The sequence below is a fragment of the Rhea americana genome, unplaced genomic scaffold, assembly GCF_003343005.1.
Source record: "Rhea americana isolate MKP2758 unplaced genomic scaffold, rheAme1 scaffold_275, whole genome shotgun sequence".
NCBI classification, from domain to species: domain Eukaryota; kingdom Metazoa; phylum Chordata; class Aves; order Rheiformes; family Rheidae; genus Rhea; species Rhea americana.
The window spans coordinates 647,489-671,187 of NW_028186396.1; the positions used below are offsets into that span (position 1 = coordinate 647,489).

The window sequence follows — 23,699 nt, forward strand, 5'->3', positions numbered from 1 at the left end:
TATAGTTCACTTCTTTCACTTCTGAAATGCCTCGCACATGACCATTTATGTGCACAGGGCAGATACCTGACACTTTCTTTCATTCTTAATTGTTCATACCCATATTCTCATTCTCAATGTTATAGTTTAGACTATGTAACAACAACTAATTTTATAATCTTCTTCATGGACTTAACATGGACATTGAATCAGTTTCTGTTTCAATTTGAGTATGACTTTCTAGAAGAAAAACATTCTCTAAGATTTTAAAGATTTTCCATGAAAAATCTTTTACTCATAGCAAACCTAGACAAACTATTCCATCCAGCTTTATATTCCCAATTGTTAATTCTTCTTGGTTCTATCCACTACAATCAACTCAAAGACCTCTTCATACCTTACCTATGCCTCAGGCCACTCTACTTTACAGAACCTAACAGCATGCCTTGCTTCCAACAGCACTTTTTCTGTCTTCTTCATTTCAATTTCTTTCACAGCACAATCCTTCACAAGCYCAGAAACTGGTCTTTTAATCCTTCTCTACGCTATTCACCCAACTCAGTTTGAGGAGCAAAACTCAACCTTAGTAGTTCTCCTTTTCTCCGCTACCTGTAAGCCCATATTAGAAATACTACAAAGAAACTCAATCAGCCTATGCCTGGAAAACAAGAATTTCTCCTGCTTGTGAGGTTTCATGCAGTTACTCCCTAGCACTTTTTCAAAAACATTCAAACTCATCATGGATGGAATATTTCTCCAGATAGCCATGATTTTAGAGTTAAAGATAATTTAGTTTTGCTTTTCTAATTTCTTCATGTTACTTTTTCTATAGGAATCTGAAAGGAGACCCTATAGAAGAATACATGTTTGTCAGTTTCTTGAAACACATCTCCTTAAATCTGAATTTTACTTAAATGCATATGCACAACTTAATTTGTTAGAACATGGGTCTCCAAATTTCTCTGAACTCGGAGAAATACAAATTTATGTTTCTTAACATACATCAAATGTATTTGAAAGAATTTGTGCTCTCCTCTTTTGCCTTTCACATTACAAAGTCATAATAAACCAAGTCCTAATCTGTTTTCATTTGATCTTTCCACAGTCAAGACTCCCACTGAAATGAAGGACAGAAARGCAATGTCAAGAACTTAAAATTTGACTCAGCAACTTTATGGAGAAAGAAATTGCTGAGCTYTTCAAGCACTGCTAGGAGGTATATTAGATATAGTTATATTAAATAGGTATATTTTTTGTTAAATCAAGGATTCCTTATAGTTACAAGATGAAAAGTGTGTATGTCAGACACTTTTTATCCAACACCTGTCATCACATCACTGTGAGAACAGACATTTGTTGTTTGAGAGAGTATTTAAGAAACTAGGAATCAAAGGAGGGATATGACCAAATTTAAGATTTTTAAAATTCTATTATTGTGAGATTCAGCACAATCACCAAGTTTTTTCTTTCAGACCATTTTTTTCCTGGTCTAAGAACAGCTATTTTTTCTTGAATAAGAAAGGAAACAAGGAAAACTTTTTTTTTTTTTAATGTTAGTAGTGAGAATGAACAACAAACAAGAATAAGGAGATAAAATGAAATTCATCCTCAGAAAAGAATGAAAAACTTCTCCATTTCAAACTTTACTGTTTTCAGAAAGAAGGTGTAATAAATAGTAAAACAAGCATCATGAAAACACTTAGTATGAAAACATATACTCTAGATTCTGACTTACAAACACACAAATCTATAATTAAAGTTTAAGAATAAGCCAGCTTCTCTTATCAGCCTCTTAATCTGACTCCACTACAGAGGRAAAAAACAGGAAAGAATAAATCTTGCTTTCTTCAGAACATTTTTCACCTCRGTTAATAGAACACTACCTTTTATGAATTCCCTTTCTGCTCCGACATCTGCATTCAAATCAAAAGACTGCCCAAACTTGTCCACACATTGGACTATTATCCTCTGTTGCTCTTCCATGGTGGCACTAATGATACCAAGAGCAAAATGGAAACTATTGAACAGGATTTCAGAACTCTGGGGATGGTGGTCAAGGGTCTGGGAGCCCRGGTGATTTTCTCCTCAATCCTGCCAGTAAGGGGGAAGGATGGGAGGAGTAGACGGATTTTCCAAATTAACAACTGGTGTTGGCAACAGAATTTTGGTTTCTAAGATCGTGTTACCCTGTCTGAAGACGGACAATTGACGGGGAGAGACGGGATCCACCTCACTAACCAGGGCACATGTGTCTCTGACAACAGGTTGGCCAGCCTGGTAAAGAGGGTTTTATACTAGGTAGGATGGGGGAAGAGGAGAGCTACAAAGACAGACTAGTCAACAAAACGAGGCTCAAGTTGGGATGCCTTCAGTGGGTGCATGCAGCCGAGGAAATGCATATGAGACATGGCCATGAGGGATCCTCTTGCACCCCTCCTGGGAAATCTGAATACACAACTATCTCTCTGAAATGCCTGTACACCAATGCACACAGCATAGGGAATTAACAGGAAGAACTGGAGATCTGTGCGCAGTTGCAAGGCCATGATCTCACTGCAATTACAGAGACATGGTGGGACAGCTTGCRTGACCGGAATGCTGTCAAGAATGGCTACATACTTTTTAGGAAAGACAGGTCAAGAGGGTGAGGTGGTGGAGTTGCTCTTTATGTGAGAGAGCAACTGGAATATATTGAGCTCTGCCTAGGGGTGGCTGAAGAGTGAGCCATGGGTAAAGCTTATGGGTAAAGGATTAAAGGGAGGACTAACACGAGTGACATTGTTGCGAGTGTTTACTACAGGCCACCTGATCAGGAAGAGGAAGTCGATGAGGCCTTGGATGAGCAAGAAGCTCCTGGCAACACAAGCTYCTCCAGCAGMAGAAGAAAGTACACAGAAGATGGAAGAAGGGACAGGCCACTTAGGAGGAATGTAAGAATGTGATCAGAGTATGCAGGCATGTGATGAAGAAGGCCAAGGCCCATCTRGAATTAAATCTGGCAAGGGATGTCAAAGATGAGAAGAACGACTTCTTCAAATACATTGGTAGCAAGAAGAAGACTAGGAAAATGTGGGCCTGCTGCTGAATGGGGTGGGTGTGCTGGTGAAGAAGGATATAGAGAAGATAGAGATACTGAATACCTTCTTTGCTTCAGTCTTTACTGCTAAGGCCAGCCCTCAGGAATCYCAGAGCCTGGAGACAAGAGAGAAGGTCTAGAGAAAGGAAGACTCCCTTGCTTAAGGARCAGCTCAAGAGCTTTACTCAAAGCTAACATTCACAAATCCATGGGCCCAAATGGGATGGACCCATGAGTACCAAGGGAGCTGGTGGATGTTATTGTTAGCCTCCATCATCTCCATCATCTTTGAATGATCATGGAGAACTGGAGAGGTGCCTCGGGACTGGAAGAAAGTAAATGTCACTCCAGCCTTCAAAAGGAGCAAGAAGGAGGACCCAGAAAATTATAGCCAGTCAGCCTCACCTCCATCCCTGGAAAAGTGATGCAACAGCTCATCCTGGATGTCATCTCAAAGCAGGTAGAGGTAAAATATGTGATCAGGAGTAGCCAGCATGGATTCACCAAGGGGAAATCATGCTTCACCAATCTGACAACCTTCTATGATGGAATGACTGGCTGGGTAGAGGAGGGGAGAGCAATGGATGTTGTCTGCCTTGACTTCAGCAAGGCTTTTGACACTGTCTCCCATAACATCCTCCTAGATAAGCTCAGGAAGTGTGGGTTAGATGAGTGGACAGCGAGTTGGACGGAGAACTGGGTGAAAGGCAGAGCTAGGAGGGTTGTGATCAGTGGCAGAGTCCAGTTGGAGGCCTCTGGCTAGTGGTATCTCCCAGGGATCAGTACTGGGTCCAGTCTTGTTCAACTTCATCAGTGACMTGGATGAAGGGACAGAATGCCTCCTYGGCAAGTTTGCTSATGCTACCAAACTAGGAGGAGTGACAGGTACATCAGAAGGCTGTGCTGCCATTCAAAGAGTCCTGAACAGGCTGGAGACGATCTCCAGAGATCCCTTCCAACCTCAACCAYTATTTGATTCCATGATTCTGTAACTTCTTAGGTTTTTTTTTCCCCTATAATTCTCACAGAAAAATTAGTAACTAAGAAAAGCAATGAAAATTTTAAGAATAAAWCCATCTGTAGTTCTATTATAGGTCAGTAATCAGGAAAGGTCACTGTTTACAGATCAAAACATACCTTTTACCCAACTAAAGTGTAATTAAAAATACTATATTTTACACTATAAAGCTTCTAAATGCACAAGAGAAAATCAGTCAGGTTTTGGATCAAAACTTCCAAGAACGAAACCATTTCACAACCAGGATACACATCTAGAAAACAAGGTAATTCAGAAGAAATTTGAGCTACTAAAGAAATATGTACCAAAATATATCTTATTTTTTAGGCTCAGAATTTTTATACAATATCAACCATACATGTACACTTAACACACAATAATATAGAAATCAAAATATTTATCAATCAAAATTTTCCATCTTGGTGTCTAAAACCAATGCCCTTTTACTTTCCAAGTTTCAATAAACTCTCTATGCATAAAGCTCTAACAAGAAGTGGTTCTGAAAATGTGYGCAGTATGAACACTGAGGCCAAGTGCAGAGTAGCCAAAAGTAAACAYAAGCTCTAATCTCTGCCAAAGCCTGGAACGCTATTTCAGGTAACTGTGTTGTCCTCAAAGGTAGAGGAAATATTTGGCAAATATTGAAAGCTTTGGAACAAAGCTGTTGAAAGTACAGATAAAATTCGCTTGAAATCTTAATTCTTCCTAGCCTTTATCTCTCCTGAGTATTAAATGATGCAGGCAGCAAGAATTAGTGATGAGGTAGCTAAAAGGCTATTTCCTAAAGTATGCAAATCACATGGCCATAACATGGGCCACAACAGGTTCATCATCAGCTATAATTTCGACAGGTGTTCCACTTTTTATAGTGCATGCAGATGAGAACAGAATGAAGACAATTCTGTCTAAAAGTGTGTTATACCAAGAATTTCTATTTATCACATTTCAAAGGCCTCCAAATACTTTTTAATATTTTTTAAGTGACAAAAATGGCAACAATCTTTTACGAGAATCACAAAATCATGGAATGGTTGAGGTTGGAAGGGACCTGCTCAAGCAGGGTCACCTACAGCACATTAGACAGGATCGCGTCCAGGCAGACCTTGAAGATCTCCAGAGAAGGAGACTCCACMACCTCTCTGGGMAACCTGKTCCAGTGCTCTGTCACTCTCACAAGAAAGTTCTTCCTACTATTCAGGTGGAACTTCCTGTGGTTCAGTTTGTGCCCGTTGCCTCTAGTCCTGTTGCTTGGCACTACTGAAAAGAGTCCAGCCCCATCCTCTTGACACTCTCTGGTAAGATATTTATGGACATTGATAAGATCCCCTCTCAGTCTTCTCTTCTCCAGGCTAAACAGGCCCAGCTCTCGCAGCCATTCCTCATAAGAGATATGCTCCAGCCCTCTGATCATCTTTGTAGCCCTGCGTTAGACTCTCTCCAGTATCTCCAGTATTCTCTCCAGAATCAAGTATTCTAAAAATCAAATTTCTAGGTTACAATAYGATACATGAGTGCAAGAGGAATCTGGTGAATTTCACAGACCCTGTGTTTTTTAGAGCTGCAAAGAACTTGAAAAAATGTTTTTCCACACTTCTCAAAAACATGACAAAGTTTTTAAAACTTAAGCTTCTTTGAAGTCTAGTATCTATAAACTAAATCTGTGCTTCTCCTGCGACAGTGTAACAGTAAATTAGAAATAATAATAAAAAAAAGCTCTATATCTGACTTCAGTGAGACAAGCTCATTCACAGCCATCAGTAAAAAGATCCCAGAAACAACTTCCCTGTTAAAGTGTGAATTAACACACACTAATACCATATGGCAGCCCATCTTAAAATAAAGGTTCTGGCTGGTTTAACATCAACTGCTTTGCTGGAATGTATTTGACCAGCTCTGCAGTTTCAAACCTTTAAAGAAATATACATAGAGATCAAACAAGTTAAAAGCTCTATCTGAGTTCTCAAAGCCCAATGGGACTAGTACAGTTTAAGCAGAGTTCACACCTCAATTCAGAGCAAAATATCTTAGCTGAATGGCCACCATGACTTCCTCTGCTTCCACAGAAAATATCAACTGATCATTATTAGTCAATTATATACACACAGGTATATAAAATATACATATATGTAAAATGCTCAATTATTATTATCAGATATTACTGATTAATTAGAAATGATGAAACACAGTTAGGAAATAGAGTAACACCAGATAAAGAGTTCTTTTGCCCTCTGACACGTTTTCATGACCGGCTTCAGGTAAGCACTTAAGCAAGTACTGACTTTCCTTACATCTCAGWTGAAGCAAATGGAACATACGTAGAGTGTTTAAGTTTTCTGTTGCCCTTTCCACACATTTCAAAGAAAATGGGGARAGAAGTCTCATTCCCTGTGAGACTCCACAGTCAAGAAGTCCTAAAGATAGACTTATTCTTCAGCTGAATTTTACAATGCCAATGCAGTTCATTTCACAGTAAATTCCTCATTTACATTCCTGAGTAGTGTAAATAAAAATTGTTGTTCTAYTATATTTTCTCATTAGATAAAAACACAGAATATAATACAATATGGGCTTCTTGCTTTTATTCTGTTCATTTTTAAGTGCATTATACCCCTTGCTCAGCTTTTAAGCAATCTTCATGATTTAAAAAATACTAAGCACAGGATATCTCTATCAAATGACATAGCACCTAAAGCAACTTTTATTCAAGTATGTCATATGTAGTAAGACTTATATTTATGCTGCTTAGAAAGCAGCTCTTAATCTTTCCTCTGACTTCAAGAGCAGCTAATGAGCTACTTTCCTGACCACAGCTTTGGCAAAGGGAGTTGAGCAGTTGGCTGTAGACCCCACTCACACTGCTGCCACTGCCTAAACCACTATCATACTGAAACATATTCAAGCTCTGTGGTGTACAGATAACATGGGTCAAATTTATGCCATGCTGCTCAGCAAAATCTGCCCTCTTCTACACTCTAGGGCCTGCATTGGTATAGGGAGCAAGGTTTAACTTAAAGATTTTTTTCAAAGTTGTATATTACCTTAGCCAGATGAGTGTTGATCCATTTTGTAAAAGTCCTCTTCTGCACTGACTCTTGCTCATCTGAAAAAAAGAAAGGAAATCAGTTTGATTAGACATTGCTGAACATTGTTTGAGTTACATGATGGAAGAATAATATTCTGTACTGAAAACAAATGTATTCTGCCTTTGCCAGAAATGCCACTATATTTTCTTGAGACAGTTCCATTGATTTTGCCTGTAACTACCAATGACAAAAACTTTTCATTCTTRTATTAGTGCTCTGACACTTGACTATTTGAAGAGGTTTATAGCAAAAATCAAGTCTTAATGAATGATTGAAATGTAATCCCCCATTTCAAATCTGAATGCCAAAATTAATTTGATTTCTATATYCATATTATAGCACTGAAGAAGGCAGCTAGCTTTACCCAAAGCACTTGGAACTTCTATTGTGTTTTCAATTAGAATTTCAGGTAATCCATGTTTCTGACAGGCAAGTTACTTTTATTTAGAGACTTGGAAAAAAMTACCCATAGCATGCATACTTGTTTATAATGCCAAATTAAAGGTTTGAAATTGCATTATCATCCGTGTCTGTCCTCTGAGAGACTCTAAAAGGGAGGAGCCACTAGCTAGTTCAAACAGTTTCTACACTACTTACTTCCTCCCTTAGTCCCATCTCGAAGCACTTGTCTGGATTTAAAGTGAATTTCACTGATTCTCAGATAGTCCCTCAGGGACTGTTGCCAGCTGCATAGGCAAAAATAGCTCCTGAACTGGCTTCTGTCTTCAGCAGGAGCCAGCGTCACAGCAGCAAGGGAAGCACAGCGCAGTCATCAGTCCCTGGGCTCCTGTCCCTTCCCCGYGGTGAACGGGTTGTGACACGTGCCGTGATTTTACACCACTGGCATTCAAATATTTATATTAAGCGTTTTCTTTTCAGAGATAAAAGGAAATAGCTATTTCACTGAAAAGCTAATCATGTTATTACTATCATCAGTTCTGAATGGGCCCCTTGTTTCCCCTACAGAAAAGCCAGATAAATCATGAAGTATTATTGTTGAATAAATTATTTCTTCTTCGTAAGAACGCATGCATGTCACAAAGTCTACAGCTGCAAAATCTAATACTAGTTCCTGCCTCTGCTACTGGCTTGTGTGGTACTGAATAGTGATTTGATCTCCTTCACATCTGTAAAATTAAAAGGGAATATTCTTCAATCTCCTTTAAAGCTCTGGAAGAGATAACTAGTAAGTTTGGCATACTACTAGTAATAAGTTCCCGGATTTGCACCCATTTAACACTGTTCCACAGTGAGAGTACACAAAAATACAAATCAATGCACAAAATTCATCCACTAAAATGTTATTTTAAGGGGGACAGCAATAGCTCCCTGACCACAATATGACTTCTCAAAAAGTGCTTTTGTATTATGTCTCAGGGATTTTATAWTTTSTTTTTTCAGAACATGTATTTTGAATGTTTAGCCACTTATGGAAAAACAACAATAATACAATCAAAAAYATCCTATACAACCTACCCGTATAGATGAGATTTACCAGAGGAAAATATTTTCTAGCATCTATTGCTAGATTTGTGTACTTTTTATCTAAGAAAATAATTTTACAATCTGTATTTGTTTCAAACTTCATTGGGTAGGTTGTCCTATATCTTTTTTAAAACATTTACGTTTTCAGAATCTACTTGTTGCTCTTAAAAGTGATGAAAAGTGTCACTCAAAATACTGCATCATGTTTCATTTGGGGCAAAGGTTGGGGGGTGTCTTTATATGTGACAATTTTATCTGCCCTGACTTAGAATCACAGGTTTATAGCTTTTTTTCTGAAATATGAAGACTTTCAAATGATGAAGTTTTGATCTCTGATCCAAAAAGTAGAAATCTTGTTGACACAAAAAACATACAAAGATATCTGAGATGGTATCTCAGAAAATTGCCGAATTTCTACAGTCTGGAAAATAGAGTTCTCGCTAGATGATTTCTAACCCTAACATATATGCAGGATGTTTCACATGTGACATATAGTAAATGCCAGGTCTGCTGTGACAAGGTATTAGTTACACAGGCAGCCCATTTTATTTCAGTGGAATTAGCTGCACACTTAAATCACCTCCTGTGTGTGTAGGTACAGTGACTGAAAGACAGCACACACAGGCAGTCCAGTCCTCACTTCATTCATGCCTCTGCAACTTAAAAGTCCCCAGAAGCCAAGAGCTATAACAACAGCATACCAAAAGGTAAGAACCGGGCCTTTCGAATACAAATGTTCGATCAAAGAAATGAGTCAAAACTATATTTTGCCTTTAATYCCTAATCTATTTTGCCTGCGGTTCCCTAATTTGTAGTTCCACTTGATCCCACAGATTTATGAACTGATCTTCTAACAGCAACTGGAAATCAGAGAAAACTGGCTTCTAATTATTTATCAGCAGTAGATACACTCAGTTACAGTTATACCAGCAAACAGCAGAAATAGTCTATTTCAATGCAATATATGAGTAATGTATTCTTTATGATCTCTGCAGCAACTCCTAATAGTGAAGTTTCATCTTTTTAGCAATTAATCTACATATGTTTAAAAAGAACGATGTAACCAATTAAAAGAAACTATGTCTTAATAAAATTAAGTAGTGGATCATTTTTACAAATCCCATGACAAATATACTTTTTACAAATTTCCCTGATGTAAATGCTCCRCAGAGGTGATGTTTATTTAAAATCACAAGATGCGTGTGTCACCCAGCTCTTCATGCTCACCCCACTTGCAAAGATACCTGCATTCTCCTTGCRCCACTTACCCTGCCGGTATGGAAAGAACCCAGGAAGCAAATTTAACGATGAAGCATTTCTGCCACCAGCACCTTTGTAACAAGCCATAAGCACTGCTTCTGCGTCTGCTACTCCTCCTGGCTTGTGCACTGAGCGTGCAGCTTGTATTTAGAACACAGCTACAAGTAATTTTTTCACGACAATCTGAYCACTTGCTGCACTGGAAATGCAGGCCTCGCGCACAAATCCCTCCACCCACTCCTAGCTGAGAATTCACATGAAGCCAGACCTTAAAAACATCTTTCTTTATTCTTGCAGAGATGCAACAGCCAGAAAAAGCCAGCTGTGTTTGAAGTAGCAGCTCTGCTGATMTCACTGCCATTCTCCTCCTCTGCTGTTTTCCTGAGGAAAGATTTTATTACCCAAACCCCAGCCAATCCACTGGCGGAAACCTCTGATGTCAAGAGCCTGAATAATTCATCCAGGGACTGGGACAACCCAACTACGCTGCTGACATCCTCGAGCAGCAAGATGCGTGGCTGCAAAAAGCAATGCAGCCTTCTCACCACTGCTTTGGGGAAAATGTACTGCTCAGCAAGCATAAAAATGGCTGAATGATATAGTCCTTCACCAGATTGTCATATGTATAAAGGAAAGTAGCTTTTAAAAATGGCTGCTTGGGTTCATCATAGCATACTCCCTGTTTAGAGAGGGCTGTCCTTCAATTTTGTATCCGAAACACTGAACAGGAAGAAAGAAAAACAAAAAGCAATGACTCTTACAGGCATGTAGGCCACTTAGCTTTTAATAATATATTTAAGCTGTTTTATTGGAAGGATGAACAATATGTAAGGACATACAGAATTTTGCAAATGTAGTTAAAACAGCCTAAAATATACTGATATTTCTGAAAATACAYAGTATTTTCTACTTCATTAGATCAGAGCACCCGAGCGTTGGAACAGACTTTGTTTTACTCTGGTAAAACGAACAGTTATGAAACAGTCAATGTGGGGATTCGTATGGCATTCACCCGCAGAGGCCAGAAGAGTAATACATGCTATTGAAACAAGAATAAAAGGCCCACTCTTAGTATATTATAGTAAGGAATCACTACAAAGACAGGTTAAATTCAAGCTTGTATTTATATAAAACACAATGACAAGATCTTTCTGTGTATGAAAGGAATATGGCAGCAAGGTTTAGTTTTATTTACTCAAATGTCTTCCTTTAAATGGCTGGTAATATTTCCACAGTTTTGCAAATCTTCTTTCTACTAAAGCACTGGTAACTGCATTTTTAGGCTGATTAGGAAAAAGGACAAATATAATTGGATGTATTTATTTAAAGTCAAACAGAAAACATTATTTTGAAAGATGAACAAAACCAACCATGTATCTTGGGACAATTAGGAATATGTTGACAAAACAGTCATCACACGTGTATTATAATATATATCATCATGCATGTCATATATGAGGGAGAGGGAGTAAAGGTATGCTTTCTTGCAGCACTCTTAAGAGATACAGCTTCCTAAATAGCTTGGTCCCTTCCTGCTGGGCATGGCAAAGCCTCTCCCCAGCTGCAGTGCCCTGCGTGCCATGGACATGGTGTGTGGCCGGCGGACCGCAGCCCAAGGCGCGTGGTCATCTAGCAGTAGCAAGGAGGCTGCAGCACAGGGCTGCAAATGAGCAGTGTTATGCTGCAGGGCAACACAAGGAGGAATCTCATGCATAGAGAGAGGACAGGCTCAGTTTGCACACATGGGTCTGGCTATTAAAAGCCTCTTGATTGATTCTAGCTGACTTTAAATTTTGGAGATTTGTTTGGTTTTTACTTCAGTGAAACTCAATTCAAGTTGCTCATATCTCCTCCTCTTCAGCATCAGGGATCCTTTCTTGTTTTGTTTGCTTTTGTTAATTCTGCCCTAAAATCTCCGAACAGCTTACCATTCTTATGTTCAGCTCTTTGGGGCCTTTAGGAATACTGTTAAAATAACCTGAAACTGCAGAGAAGTGTGCCAAACCACCTACAATGTTTCAAGATGTCACTTGAGAACACCTCACAGCACAAAGTGGTGAACAGCACCCTGCAGGGAAAGTTTGTTTGGTCAGCAGTCTGGCATGAATTCTCTAAAGCTTTTTGTTAGAAATTTTTTATTGAAGTTCCCATCTTCATTATGGACGTTGTTAACTTAAAGCAGCTGCAGAAAAGCTTGCAAAGTGAAAGCAATAATATGAATGCTTTAATTACGAAAAGGAGCAATGTTTTAAGCTACACGAGTTTAAGCAGTAACTTYCATAACAGATGGATTACTCCATTCAGGAGTACTGCACAAAGAAAAAGCAGGAAGATTGATTTTTTTAATTTTCCAGTTAATGTATTTATGGGACAATGCCAGACCTATTTTGCTTAAATAACTTTGATAATAACTTTAAAGCTAGTATATTGTTTGTGACTTGCTAAGTTTAAGAGTAACCATATACACTTTAGTCAAGTAGAAATAAAGGATAAGAGTGCTACAGGCAGTGGGAGCATAATAAGATAGAGGAGGGAAGATTTAATTTCAGCAGCCACTGCTATGCAGTTGATATCACGGTTCAGCAATACTGATACAAAGAATGGGTGTATGTTCTTAAATAACTCATCCATTTAGGAATTTTTCATTTTTTATACTTGGAAGAAAAAGACAGGATCTGTCAACTATGTGAGGCTTTTGGATACACACCTCTGTTAGACATATTTCATCAGAGACAGTGAGATAGTCCCACTGACACATCTGTAACCTGAACTTCCAAGTTTTGAGGTCTAGGTGCACATGCCAGCCATATCCCACTCCCCATGCGGGGAGTATCTCACTACTTCCCTTGTAGAAAGGAGATCATTGCACAAGGGCTAGGGGCACTTCCCATCCTCTGGCCAGTCCCTTAACAGGGAAAACAAGAGGGATGAGCTCTAGGGTTTGCAGTGGCATAAACCAATGCTTGATCTAGAGGCAACCTTGTCCCGTATTCTTACATGCACATGTCCAATGTGCCCGTTACACCTAGACATACATTAGTCCTCACTTTCCTGTGCTCTAGTCTACCTAGGAGGGAAGCTAAYGTGTGTGGGCCTGAATAGAGTGTGGAGATTGGAAAATATCATGAAAATACCATTGTTATGACCCTTGTGCATCCTTCCCATGCCTAGTCCTTGCTTGCTTGCATTTCATGTTTTGAATGATTGAGAGAAAGAACTGTAAGTAACCTGTTCTGCTCCAYATTTTTGCTGAGGGACTACATTTTGTTCCTGTCCACATGGAGAAGTAGAAGGAATTCAGACCTAATCCATAAATGTGCGCACACTGTATGTTTACTGCATTTCTGACTGCACTGCTGCTCTAATAGTCTCATCATCTTGGTGAATGTTTGCCTTAATCTCCATGTGGACGTAAATACACTACTCATTTTCATAACAACAACACGCAGCTGAATACAGTTGGAAATGAAAATTGAAATGTAGAGAATATTCATTATAAAAACTATTATGAACTCATTTAATTCACTTTTAAAAGCTGCACTACAAAGAAAGATATTATCTAAAATCAGGATACTCAACATTCAGCATGATTATCTGTAATGTCTTCAGTGCCTTCTGAAAGCTTTGAGATTAGTTGCTCTACAGGTRTCTATTCACCAGTCTGGCATGGGTGACAGTGAACTAAGTGCCCACATACCTCAGCCTGGACCTACACGCAGGGTGAAAGCAGCTTAATATGACTGATCAAAGTCAACTTGACACTTGTTTAATTACTTCTTTATTTATTTTCCTTAAGTGTATACTTAAAGAGATATTTTGGATGATGACAACTCAGATAGAAATCCAGAAAATCCAGTAAGATTCATTAATAAGAATGACAACTCTACCAAAAATTATGATTTAACTTAAATGTATGCATGACAAAAAAAATAGATAGGGAGTATAAGAAAGAACTTTTCATGGAAAGTTCTAGATTTAGACACCCTGAACATGAAAAATCATTCTGCTATCTATAAATTCTGAATGCACTACAGTAGCATCTTTAATAGCCGTAATCAAAACAAATAAATATTTTYGGTTTTTTTTCAGCTTGTCTCAGTTTTGCAGTTGGCATCATGCTACCATTTACATATTCTGTAGTAAATTCATTCTATTTACATAAAAAGTCTATGTGTGATAACCCTTGGATGTGGATGGGTTCTCCCACCCTCAGATTTATAAAGTCAGATTGAATAAAATATATATCATTTAAAAGGAATTTTTAATTTTTGACAGAAGTATTAAAGAAAAGCAGTACTCACATCATATCACTTAAATGCTATCTTAGATAAATTTGTATTTTTTATTTAAACTGAAAATATCCTATTCTCTTGTTTACTGAATATTTATAGATGCATAAATGGTAGAAAAGAAGTTTATGCTAGAAGTGTGGCCAGTTCATCTTTGATAGTTTTCTTGTGTGTTTCCTTAAGAAGTAAACAAAAATAAAAATAAAAAAAACCCCACTGTACTCCCAGGAGACATAAGATTCATCATAAATTAGACTGAGATCCTGAACTCCTTTACACCCCTATGCTTGCATCTTGCAAAGTCTCACACATGACATGTTCTACTAAAATCTACCCAGAACAGTACCACTAAGTCTACAAATATCTTTGTTAGTTATGGATCTAAGTAGTAATTTTACACTCAAGGAGAGAATTTAACATTAAGTTGTACAGAAATATCTATGAGATCAGATTAAAAGTAGCATATGTTTGAAAATTCAAAATATAGGCTCCAATTTCATCTTTTAGTCACTTTATGATATTTAAAAGAATTGAAAGTGTTGTTTTCCTGAGGCCAGATATGACAGGAAGAAAAATTGCTGTTAACAATTTTCACTAATTTTCAGTGCRTTTGTTAATACCATGTGACACTTAGAACTGCTCGCAACACTAGTCACTATATTCTAGAGAGACTTTGTGCAACAATGTTTGAATTTTATTTTTATCTTAGAAGACAAAARAACTTAAATTCTTTATGCCTAATGTATTGCATGGAACAAATGGTTACTACCAACAATAAGAGTACTAGTCTTCTRTGCTTATACTGAGTCGAGCACCCTAGAAGAAGGGGAGATAATGTTACTCYAACATGGAAAAGCTTAGAATCTATTCAGAGAAATCTAAATTAATGGAAACATACTAGTCTAGTCACATGCTGTTCAAAACATTAAGTCAGGATATAGAGGTGCAGCATATGTACACATAAAACTGTGCAGAAAACTAAACCACAAATGAATAATTTTCATCTTTCATAAAAAACATTTTGCAATCGTATCTAAGTGACGATTTGCCCAGGGTCACTGAAATGACAATGACATACTAAAGGTTATAACAAAGTAGAATCCTTTTTATTTATTCTGAGGAAAGTCTGGACAGTTTTTCTCTTGAGACCATTTTAGTATAGTTACAACATACAGCAGACTCGAAGCTCTATAGAAGTCTGCCTAAGGGAAAGAATGCATATTTTTTTGAATGCTATAGGCTTGATAATTTTAAATGCACTTAAAATCAAATTAAGTATTCTTTGCATATTCAGTCCTTTTGAAGTCAGTAGCTTCACTATAAGTCAATAGAAATTTGATATTAGAAAGATATTTGCAGTATTATCTAAAACAATCAAAGCTTGTCATTGTATTTGTAGAATTACACATATATCCCTGTATCTTCCAAGTCAAGTTCAAATCAAGACCTTAGGTATTCATTAGTCTTCCAACTGTGGATTTTAATATAATAAATATATATAGTAGCATATAGAAAAACTCAGTTCTCTGGGAAATGCTAATTTCTATGCTATACTCTTGCTTGATTAAAACAAAATCTAGTATCTCCTGCTGAAACAAATTAATATTTACAACTTCCTGGAAACAGAATGATGGCTGGCATCTATAGGGTGCTGATGAGATTTTTAAGAGTGAAGTAGAGGACGTGAACAGTATATGCATAAATCTTACCAAMCAAAGTTTTCTACACACACATGGATTTAGATCACGGGGTTATTCCTATCACAGCCACAGCCATCTGCTATTTCTGGATAATAGCCTTCACAAAAGACTTGAACATGCTTTGGCATATGCACAATGATTTCATACCTCCATCGATTTGCCTTTCCCCACCCCCCACCCTAGTTTCTCCACACAGACAATCCCTCACTTACTTAAAAAATTATACAACTGGTACTTCAAATGTGGCACTTAACTGCTAAATAATACACACAAATTCCAGTTTTAAACTGAATAGTACCTAACTTAAAGACTTGTCCCAGTGTCTATCACTGAAACTATTGACAAGGTAGAGAAAAGCAGTCAAAAATGGCTACTTTGATGAAGGATCTTCATTAACTAGGAACAAAGATTGGAATTCCTCAAGGATTAGTCTTTCTGCAAGTAGTATTTAATATTTTCAGACATGAGTTTGGCAGRAAAAGCACAATAGTGCTCACGGAGTTTATTGATGACTCRTAGAATCACAGAATCACAGAATGGGTAAGGTTGGAAGGGACCTCTGGAGATCATCTAGTCCAGCCTCCCTGCTCAGCAGGGTCACCTAGAGCATGTTTGACAGGGTTGCATCCAGGCRGGCCTGTCGAACAYATCTCCACAGAGAAGGAGACTTCACAACCTCTCTGGGMAACCTGTCCCAGTGCTCCATCACTCTCACAGAGAGRAAATTCCCCCTCACGCTCAGGCGGAATGGAACCAGAAACAAAAAATATTTTGACCTGATCAAAGTCTGGAATAAAGATTAGACTACTATTATTAAACAGTTCAAAGTGCAAGGTTATATACTCAGAAAATAATAAGAATTTCTGCTATGACATAGAAACTCATTAGAGGGAAACCAAATTAGAGAAAGACACACACTTGTAGTTCTGCTACAGWAACTATATATGCTGTCACTGTGACCCAGGTGTGGAAAAGGCCAAGGGAATCTTATTGGGCTATTCAGTAAGATATAACCAGCTTAAATGGAGAAGTGCAATAAAAATTACTGTATGAGGCACAAGTAAGAACACATGCGGAATACTATACAGAGTTCTAGCAAGCTATGTTCAAAAAACGTGAACAATTGGAATTGGTACTGAAATCAAAATGCTAAAAAGCTGATATAAGAGAAAACTAAAATAGCTTAGATGGCTTACTCACTCTCAGAAAGCCTGTAATCATTCTGTGCAAATATATGGGAGAAAGGAATGAAGATCACAGAAGGAAAGAGCTCTAAGTTAAAAAATATGCAAAAACACTATAGCAGAAGGGTGCAGATAGATCATGAATATATTTAGGAGTCAGAAGAAGGTTCTCACCTTTAAGCAGAACAAAGCTCTGAAGCAATCTCCCAGAACTCCAGCAGAGACAGGAGCTTATAAAGACAGGTGATAGATGACTTAGAAGACCTTTTCCTGTCCGATTTTCTAACAATTGTTTAGTTTCAATGCCTATCCTGTGCACCTAACACAAAAACACAAATTTGCAGATGAGGTGAAATTATCTGTAGGGAAGAAGCACTGCTAGCATGGAAGAAATAGAGTGAGCTGGAGCTCCAATTTGCCAGGTAAAGCAGGGAAAACAGCTGAAATTATATCTCAGGACTTACCTAGCATCCGCCCCCGCCTCTTGCTTCTTAGCCCTTCTGCACATGACCTTACTCTTAGCCATGCGGCTGAACCTATCTCCCTGTGCTGGACAGCATATGGCACAGGTACACCTACACTTTGATGATGGCAAGACCTTCAGAGTAAGGTTCAGGCCCTGGTCGTGAAGTGCTCCAGTTTACTCTAAAATCAAYTGAACAACAACAACAAAAACTAAAACTAAAGAAAAAATGTGTATTACAATGTCTGGAATGTAAAGTCTGGAAATCTTTGTGGTGAAAACCAGAAGCTTTTTTGAAAAAGATGTAGACTGACTGCTGCTTAGTATCTGCTTTAGATTTTTATGCTATTAAATATAAATTAGTTACTGCTCGAGTCTTATCTATCAAAATCAAATATCTCAGATAAAAGTTTTTTTTTCTAAATACTTTAAGCAAATGTTGTAGATATGATTTGTTAAAATTCTGTTAGTCTAAACTGAGCTACACCAGTTGCTGTTGGCAAAATTTTACTGCACWTAGCCAGATAGGAAAAATTGTTTATGTACTTTAATCTAGAACAAGAATTGCAAAACCTTACATATTTGTATGGGATTTGATATGAATAAACAATGGCACACCCAAAAGTGTTAAGTGCTCGGTCACTAACTATACTTTTCCCTCTCAAGTGTGGAAGGCTTAGGGTATCAACTTCACTGGTATGTAAACCTTAGACAAAAGGCAAGATTCCAGTTAATCTCCTGGTTACTATTCAAAGCTCCAGGCAACCATACATGTGACAAAATGGGGACTAAATGTCGGTGTCTTGTGAGGGTATTACACAAGAACAATCACAACCTTGTTTATTTTAGTGAGATTTTTAGTATGTTATTCCTAAATTCAGAGAATTCGCCAATAATATTGGCAAACATTTCTATTTGTTTGTAGTAACAAATTGTGCAATAAACCTAATGCTAATAAAAAGACTAGAACAAAACAACAGAATAGCTTAAATTCAATAGAAAACAAACACAGTCATGGTAATAAGGTTAAAGGAATAATAACTTTTTGGTGTTGAGTAGTACAGCCTGTTCTGCTGAACAATTATAAATAAAAGCATTCTCCACAAGAGGAAGACAGCTGCCCAGCACACACCAGGCAGGAATGCGAGATGCAAACTATCTGGAAGTGAGGGAATTTCAAGGAAATGTCAAACTAACACAATATCCTGAATATGATCTGACATTTCCATGCAGTGAAAGTTATTATTTTTATAATCCTTATTCTCACTGTGTTTCTGTGCTCTCAGTGCTACATGACAGAGGAAATATTGAAAAAATGCGGTTTTGATTAGCCTGTTTGATAAAGTCCATTCACCATCAGTGAGTTCTTTACATAAAAGCTGCACAGGATCTACAGTTTGGAGCTTTGGCCAGTGTCACCTTCTCTGACAATGCCTCTCAAGTTAAATATCCAAATACCAAACTGAAAACATTTAATTGCCTAAACATTCAGGGAGTCTGCAAAGCGATAAAAATCAGAGTCTGGCCTCTGATTCAATTCAGCCAGCCAAATATAAAGGAGGCTGCTAACACTTCATAAYAAACTGCTCAGCTACAAAGTAGAAATCTATTAGCTTTCGTTTCAGTGAATACTTGATACTTATGGACAATTCTATTCTGGTAACCAAGGTCGGTCAAGGCTGTATAATTGTTCAACAACGGAATGATAAAAAGAGTTRGTAAAGAAGCTATCTAATAATGAGCTACAAACAATGAAGAAATATAAACAAGTTTACAACTCACTGCAAGCAATGCTTTAACAAGCCAATGGAAATAATTATTTTTTCTATTTATCTATACATTATTTGCAAAGCCAAGAGGCTTAATTTTAGATTGGCTGCTTCTTTACATTTTTCTCAGTGTTCTAATGCATGAATAAGTAGGAGCTTCAGAGTTCTATGCATTTGGCAGGAGGTAGAACTCTGGCTACCCCTGTAAAAAACTATCCTAATTTGTCCAAATTGCAAGCCTAGCTTACTACTGAGCAACTAGGCTCTCCAACAACTCACCTTCATTCTCACTTGAGTGTGTTTCATCCCCTTGAACTTACAGCACTAATCAGACTGTACATACACTATTCCCACCCAGAGTGACTGAACATGCTTCAGCTCAGGGAAAATGGGCAAAATGGACCTTTACCGTTTTAAGTGCTTCAGGTCAATGTAAGCCAAGAAAAAAATCTCTTCCGTGTGCTCAGCAGCTCCCTTCATTTCCCYTTTCCTCCCACTCTTGTCACCTAGATTTAACTCTGTCAGATATAAAAGGGACAAAACTAGGTTAAAGGGAGGAATCTGAGGAGGAAATAAATGAAAAGTATCTGGAAAGCTGGTACCTAGAAGAYGCAAAAGAACATTCAACTGGCAGCTGGAAAGGTGACACAAGCTCACACTATGGAACATCTCTGGCCTGGAATTGACAATATTAATATTGCTGAGACAAATACTCAGAAGTCATATATGCCACTGGTAACTGTGTCTGCAGAAACTATTTTCCCCTCTTCTATATATATGATACTATCAGTTTTTAATTATACAACCACTTTATCTAAGTGTTCCCTCAATCAATAAAGTGGTTTTTGTATCGTGCAACTTTGCATTCCCCAACAAATCTAATGATAAAGGATGTGACTTTGCAATTCTTGTAATATTTCTGTAACACTGCTYGTCTATAATATGAAAATCCTGTGAAAATAATGTGTATGAGGTTAAAAAAATGCATAGAAACAAAATCCCTAAAACATTGAAGACTAATATGTAAATCATACTGCTTACTAATGYCATAAAAACGAGTAAAAAATCAGAAAATAAGTCTTAATTGTACTGAATCATACATCAAAAATCATAGTCTATTCTCTAAATATCTCCATTCTACTTAGAAATCTTGAGGTATGAGCTGATAATCTACAAATACACATCTTCTCAGTGAATTTCATTCATTCTTATGCTATGCCAGTTTATTCAAYGGAACTTCATTGAACTGAGTGGAATGACTCCAGTACAAAACCAGACTAAAATATTGTCTGAATATAAAAATGTCCTGTCTCAGCACTTATTAGTATTTTAAAATGCGATTTAGCATGCTCTTGTAAAACACCACAATAAGCAATTTGAAATAAAAAGTAGATCAAAAAGGTATTGTCACTACTTCTAATTGCCACTGTGAATTCACTAATTCACAGTGAATTTCTTCACTGTGAGAGTGACAGAGCACTGGAACAGGTTGTCCAGAGAGGTTGTGGAGACTCCTTCTCTGGAGATCTTCAAGGCCCGCCTGGATGCAACCCTGTCTAACATGCTCTAGGTGAGGTTGGACTAGATGATCTCCAGAGGTCCCTTCCAACCTTACTGATTCTATGATTCTGTGTTTCTAAGATACTTCGTATTATAGCTACTGCTATTGTGTTGCCTTAAGCAGTCCTTTCTGCAGTGAGAAATCACAGACACCACCATGCAGATAAGAAGAAATTTGCAGTAACTAAGTCACTTACAAGGACAAGAAATAAAGCTTAGTCATCTCATTAGAACAATCCAGTCCCTGGCTTTGCCATATAGCAACAGCAGCAGTGCTTCTGGAGAGCGGGAAGGTAGCTGCTCACCTCTGTCCCTGCTAGCTCGGAAGAAATTGGGCTTAACTATTCCAGCAGTTGCAGACCACAGCTTCAACAGAGGAACCAGCACAGCAGAGAAGCTGAAGGCTTCAAGGTGATGCTATATTGAAGAGAAAGGCCACAGTGGCGTGCAAGTAACTCTCCTCATCCCTGGAAGCTAGGGCCAGGCTAGGTTTAATACCAAGCAGTTATGATACACACGAACTCCCCTTTAGACAGAAGCAAGATACAGTTTTTGGGGGTGAGGCATTTTTTAAAAAGTTTGATATCCATGAATTCTTTTTTCCTGTTGCAATAAGTGATTTTCTCAAGAAGTCAAGTCCTAATCCTTTGCCAGACAAATCAAAGGTAATTCTGCCTCTGAATGAAATAAGCATTTGTCATTGAATACAATCCTGGGATTATACATCAGATTGACAACCAAATGAAATATAAAGTTGCATGTTGCACTACTTTCATACTACTGTTTTACAGTGTACACATTTGTAAAGAGAAGAAGCACAGGCTACAGGATGCTATTATGAAGGGCCACGTTTCTGTGGCCAGTTGAACAGAAGGCATAAAGAAAACTAAGATGTTCTAATATCTAATAGATTTGATACTGAGGTGGAAGTCAGGAGAACATCAATCAACCAAAAATTCACATCAGAGTGACTGAGTAGCACCAGATGCCTTCTTCTGTACAGAAATAACAGAAGAATGTATTTCCTCATAGGGCATTTCATGTATATCAGATACCCAAGAATATATTAAAAAGGTATGAGAAAGAAGAGTCAGTTGTACAATAAAAAAAAAAATGCCACCCAACAACCATCACAATAAAAAGTAACATCCTACAGAATGTGTAAGAACAAGAATATCTCAAATTTCACCAGGAACAATGACTAAAAATTGTTTCACATTGAATAGATTTCCTGCAAAACCCTGCTGTTTTTTTGGTGGTAGAAAAATTCCTCAAGCTTTCATTGCAACTTTTATGTAAGAAGTAGATGAACACAGACTAGTTACACACCTGAAAGGCAAYGAATGAAAATGCAACTTCACTGAAGCCATAGGATGTCTTGTTACTTACAGTAACAGTATGAGACTTTAATCCAAAGACTTTATTAAGAATTCTAAAACTAAGGTRGTAGCACACAGTTCGCATTGTGCAATCTGAATATTTTACTCCAAACTGAAGGATCTTATCCATAYTAAATCCATGTCTTGCATCACTTACCCCAGTATGGGAGACTGAGAGAGCAGGGCTGGTCTAGCCCGAGGCAGAGAGGGCTGTTGGGAGAGCTCACCATAGCCCCAGCGCTGTGGGCAGCTCAGTAAGAAACTGGGACCAGGTTCTGCGTGGCAGGAGGGCAAGAGACACGGGGCAGAAGCTGGAACAAGAGAGTGTCAGGCTGAATATAAGGAAACACTTGTTCATCCTGAGGACAGTCAGGCAGTGGATCAAATCTCCCAAAGAGGTGGTGAAGTCTCCAACCTTAGAAGTTTCCAGGACTCGCCTGGATAAACCCCTAGTAACAAGCTCTGAGCTTAGCAGTTGGCCCCGCTTTGAGCAGAGGGTTGAACTACAGAACTCCYGACAGACCTTCCAGACTGAATTTTTATATGATTCTATGACGCACATCCTCCTGACAAAGAGAKAATAAAATCTTACACTTTGCAAGTAACTAATAGAAGTAAAAAATAATGAAGTTGATTCACTAGACCAGACTGCTGCATGGTAACTAGAAAAGGACAAATAGAAAAGCTGCTTTAAAAAAGCATAAGTTGTTTCTACACTTGGCACAACAGAAAGCAGTTGATTCTCCACTCAGGCATACAGAAAAGAGCGTTCACAATTACACGTTTAGAAACGAAGGTGGTTTTTTTTAATACTGTTTTATTGATTCCCTAAATTTTTCTGTTTATGAGGTCCCTCCCCCTAATGAATATTCCGCACTGCCAGGAACAGTAATGCCTTGGATCACATAAARACACGTACATTTCAGAGCCCTTGACATTTCACTGCTAGTAGTTCCGAAGCGACAAGAATACCAGACTCACTGAGTAGCTGCAAGGTGCACGCATTTTCATTCACCAGAAGTTTCAGAAAAAAAGCATTGTCTTACCCTAATTTATACTCAAGCAGACAAGCAGAATAAAAATATATTTTAATGAACAAAAAGTTCCTTTGATTCAGCTCATTTTGTACCTCAGACCAGATAATGATCCTCTGGAGAATGTAGATACAAGATAAATATGCGTGTATGTGCATTCTAGAAGATATTCTACGGAACTATCTGCAGCTAAATGTGGTAAACAATAAAATCTACAACACCATGAACATAGTTATTTTTTGAAATGTTTCTTATTATGTTGAACAATGGCTGTATTTATTCCAGCCTTAAGCCTGCCCTGACTCAACTGCTATGCAGAATGAGAAGACATAGTAGTATGGAACTGATTGCACTTCTCTTTACAAAAGATCACAAACAGTCCTTTCTTGCTCAAAATCCATTTTATTCTGCTGGAGCAGG

At 37.9% G+C, this 23,699-nt stretch overlaps 1 protein-coding gene across 1 annotated transcript in view; it reads right to left on the minus strand.

The window, feature by feature from the left end:
• Positions 1-23,699, minus strand: part of SYNE1 (spectrin repeat containing nuclear envelope protein 1) — a 313,359-nt gene that overhangs the window by 260,201 nt on the left and 29,459 nt on the right. The window contains exon 2 of the mRNA XM_085308428.1: positions 7,112-7,173. Coding sequence (XP_085164554.1) covers positions 7,112-7,173 — 62 coding nt within the window. The remainder of the gene's footprint in view (positions 1-7,111; positions 7,174-23,699) is intronic.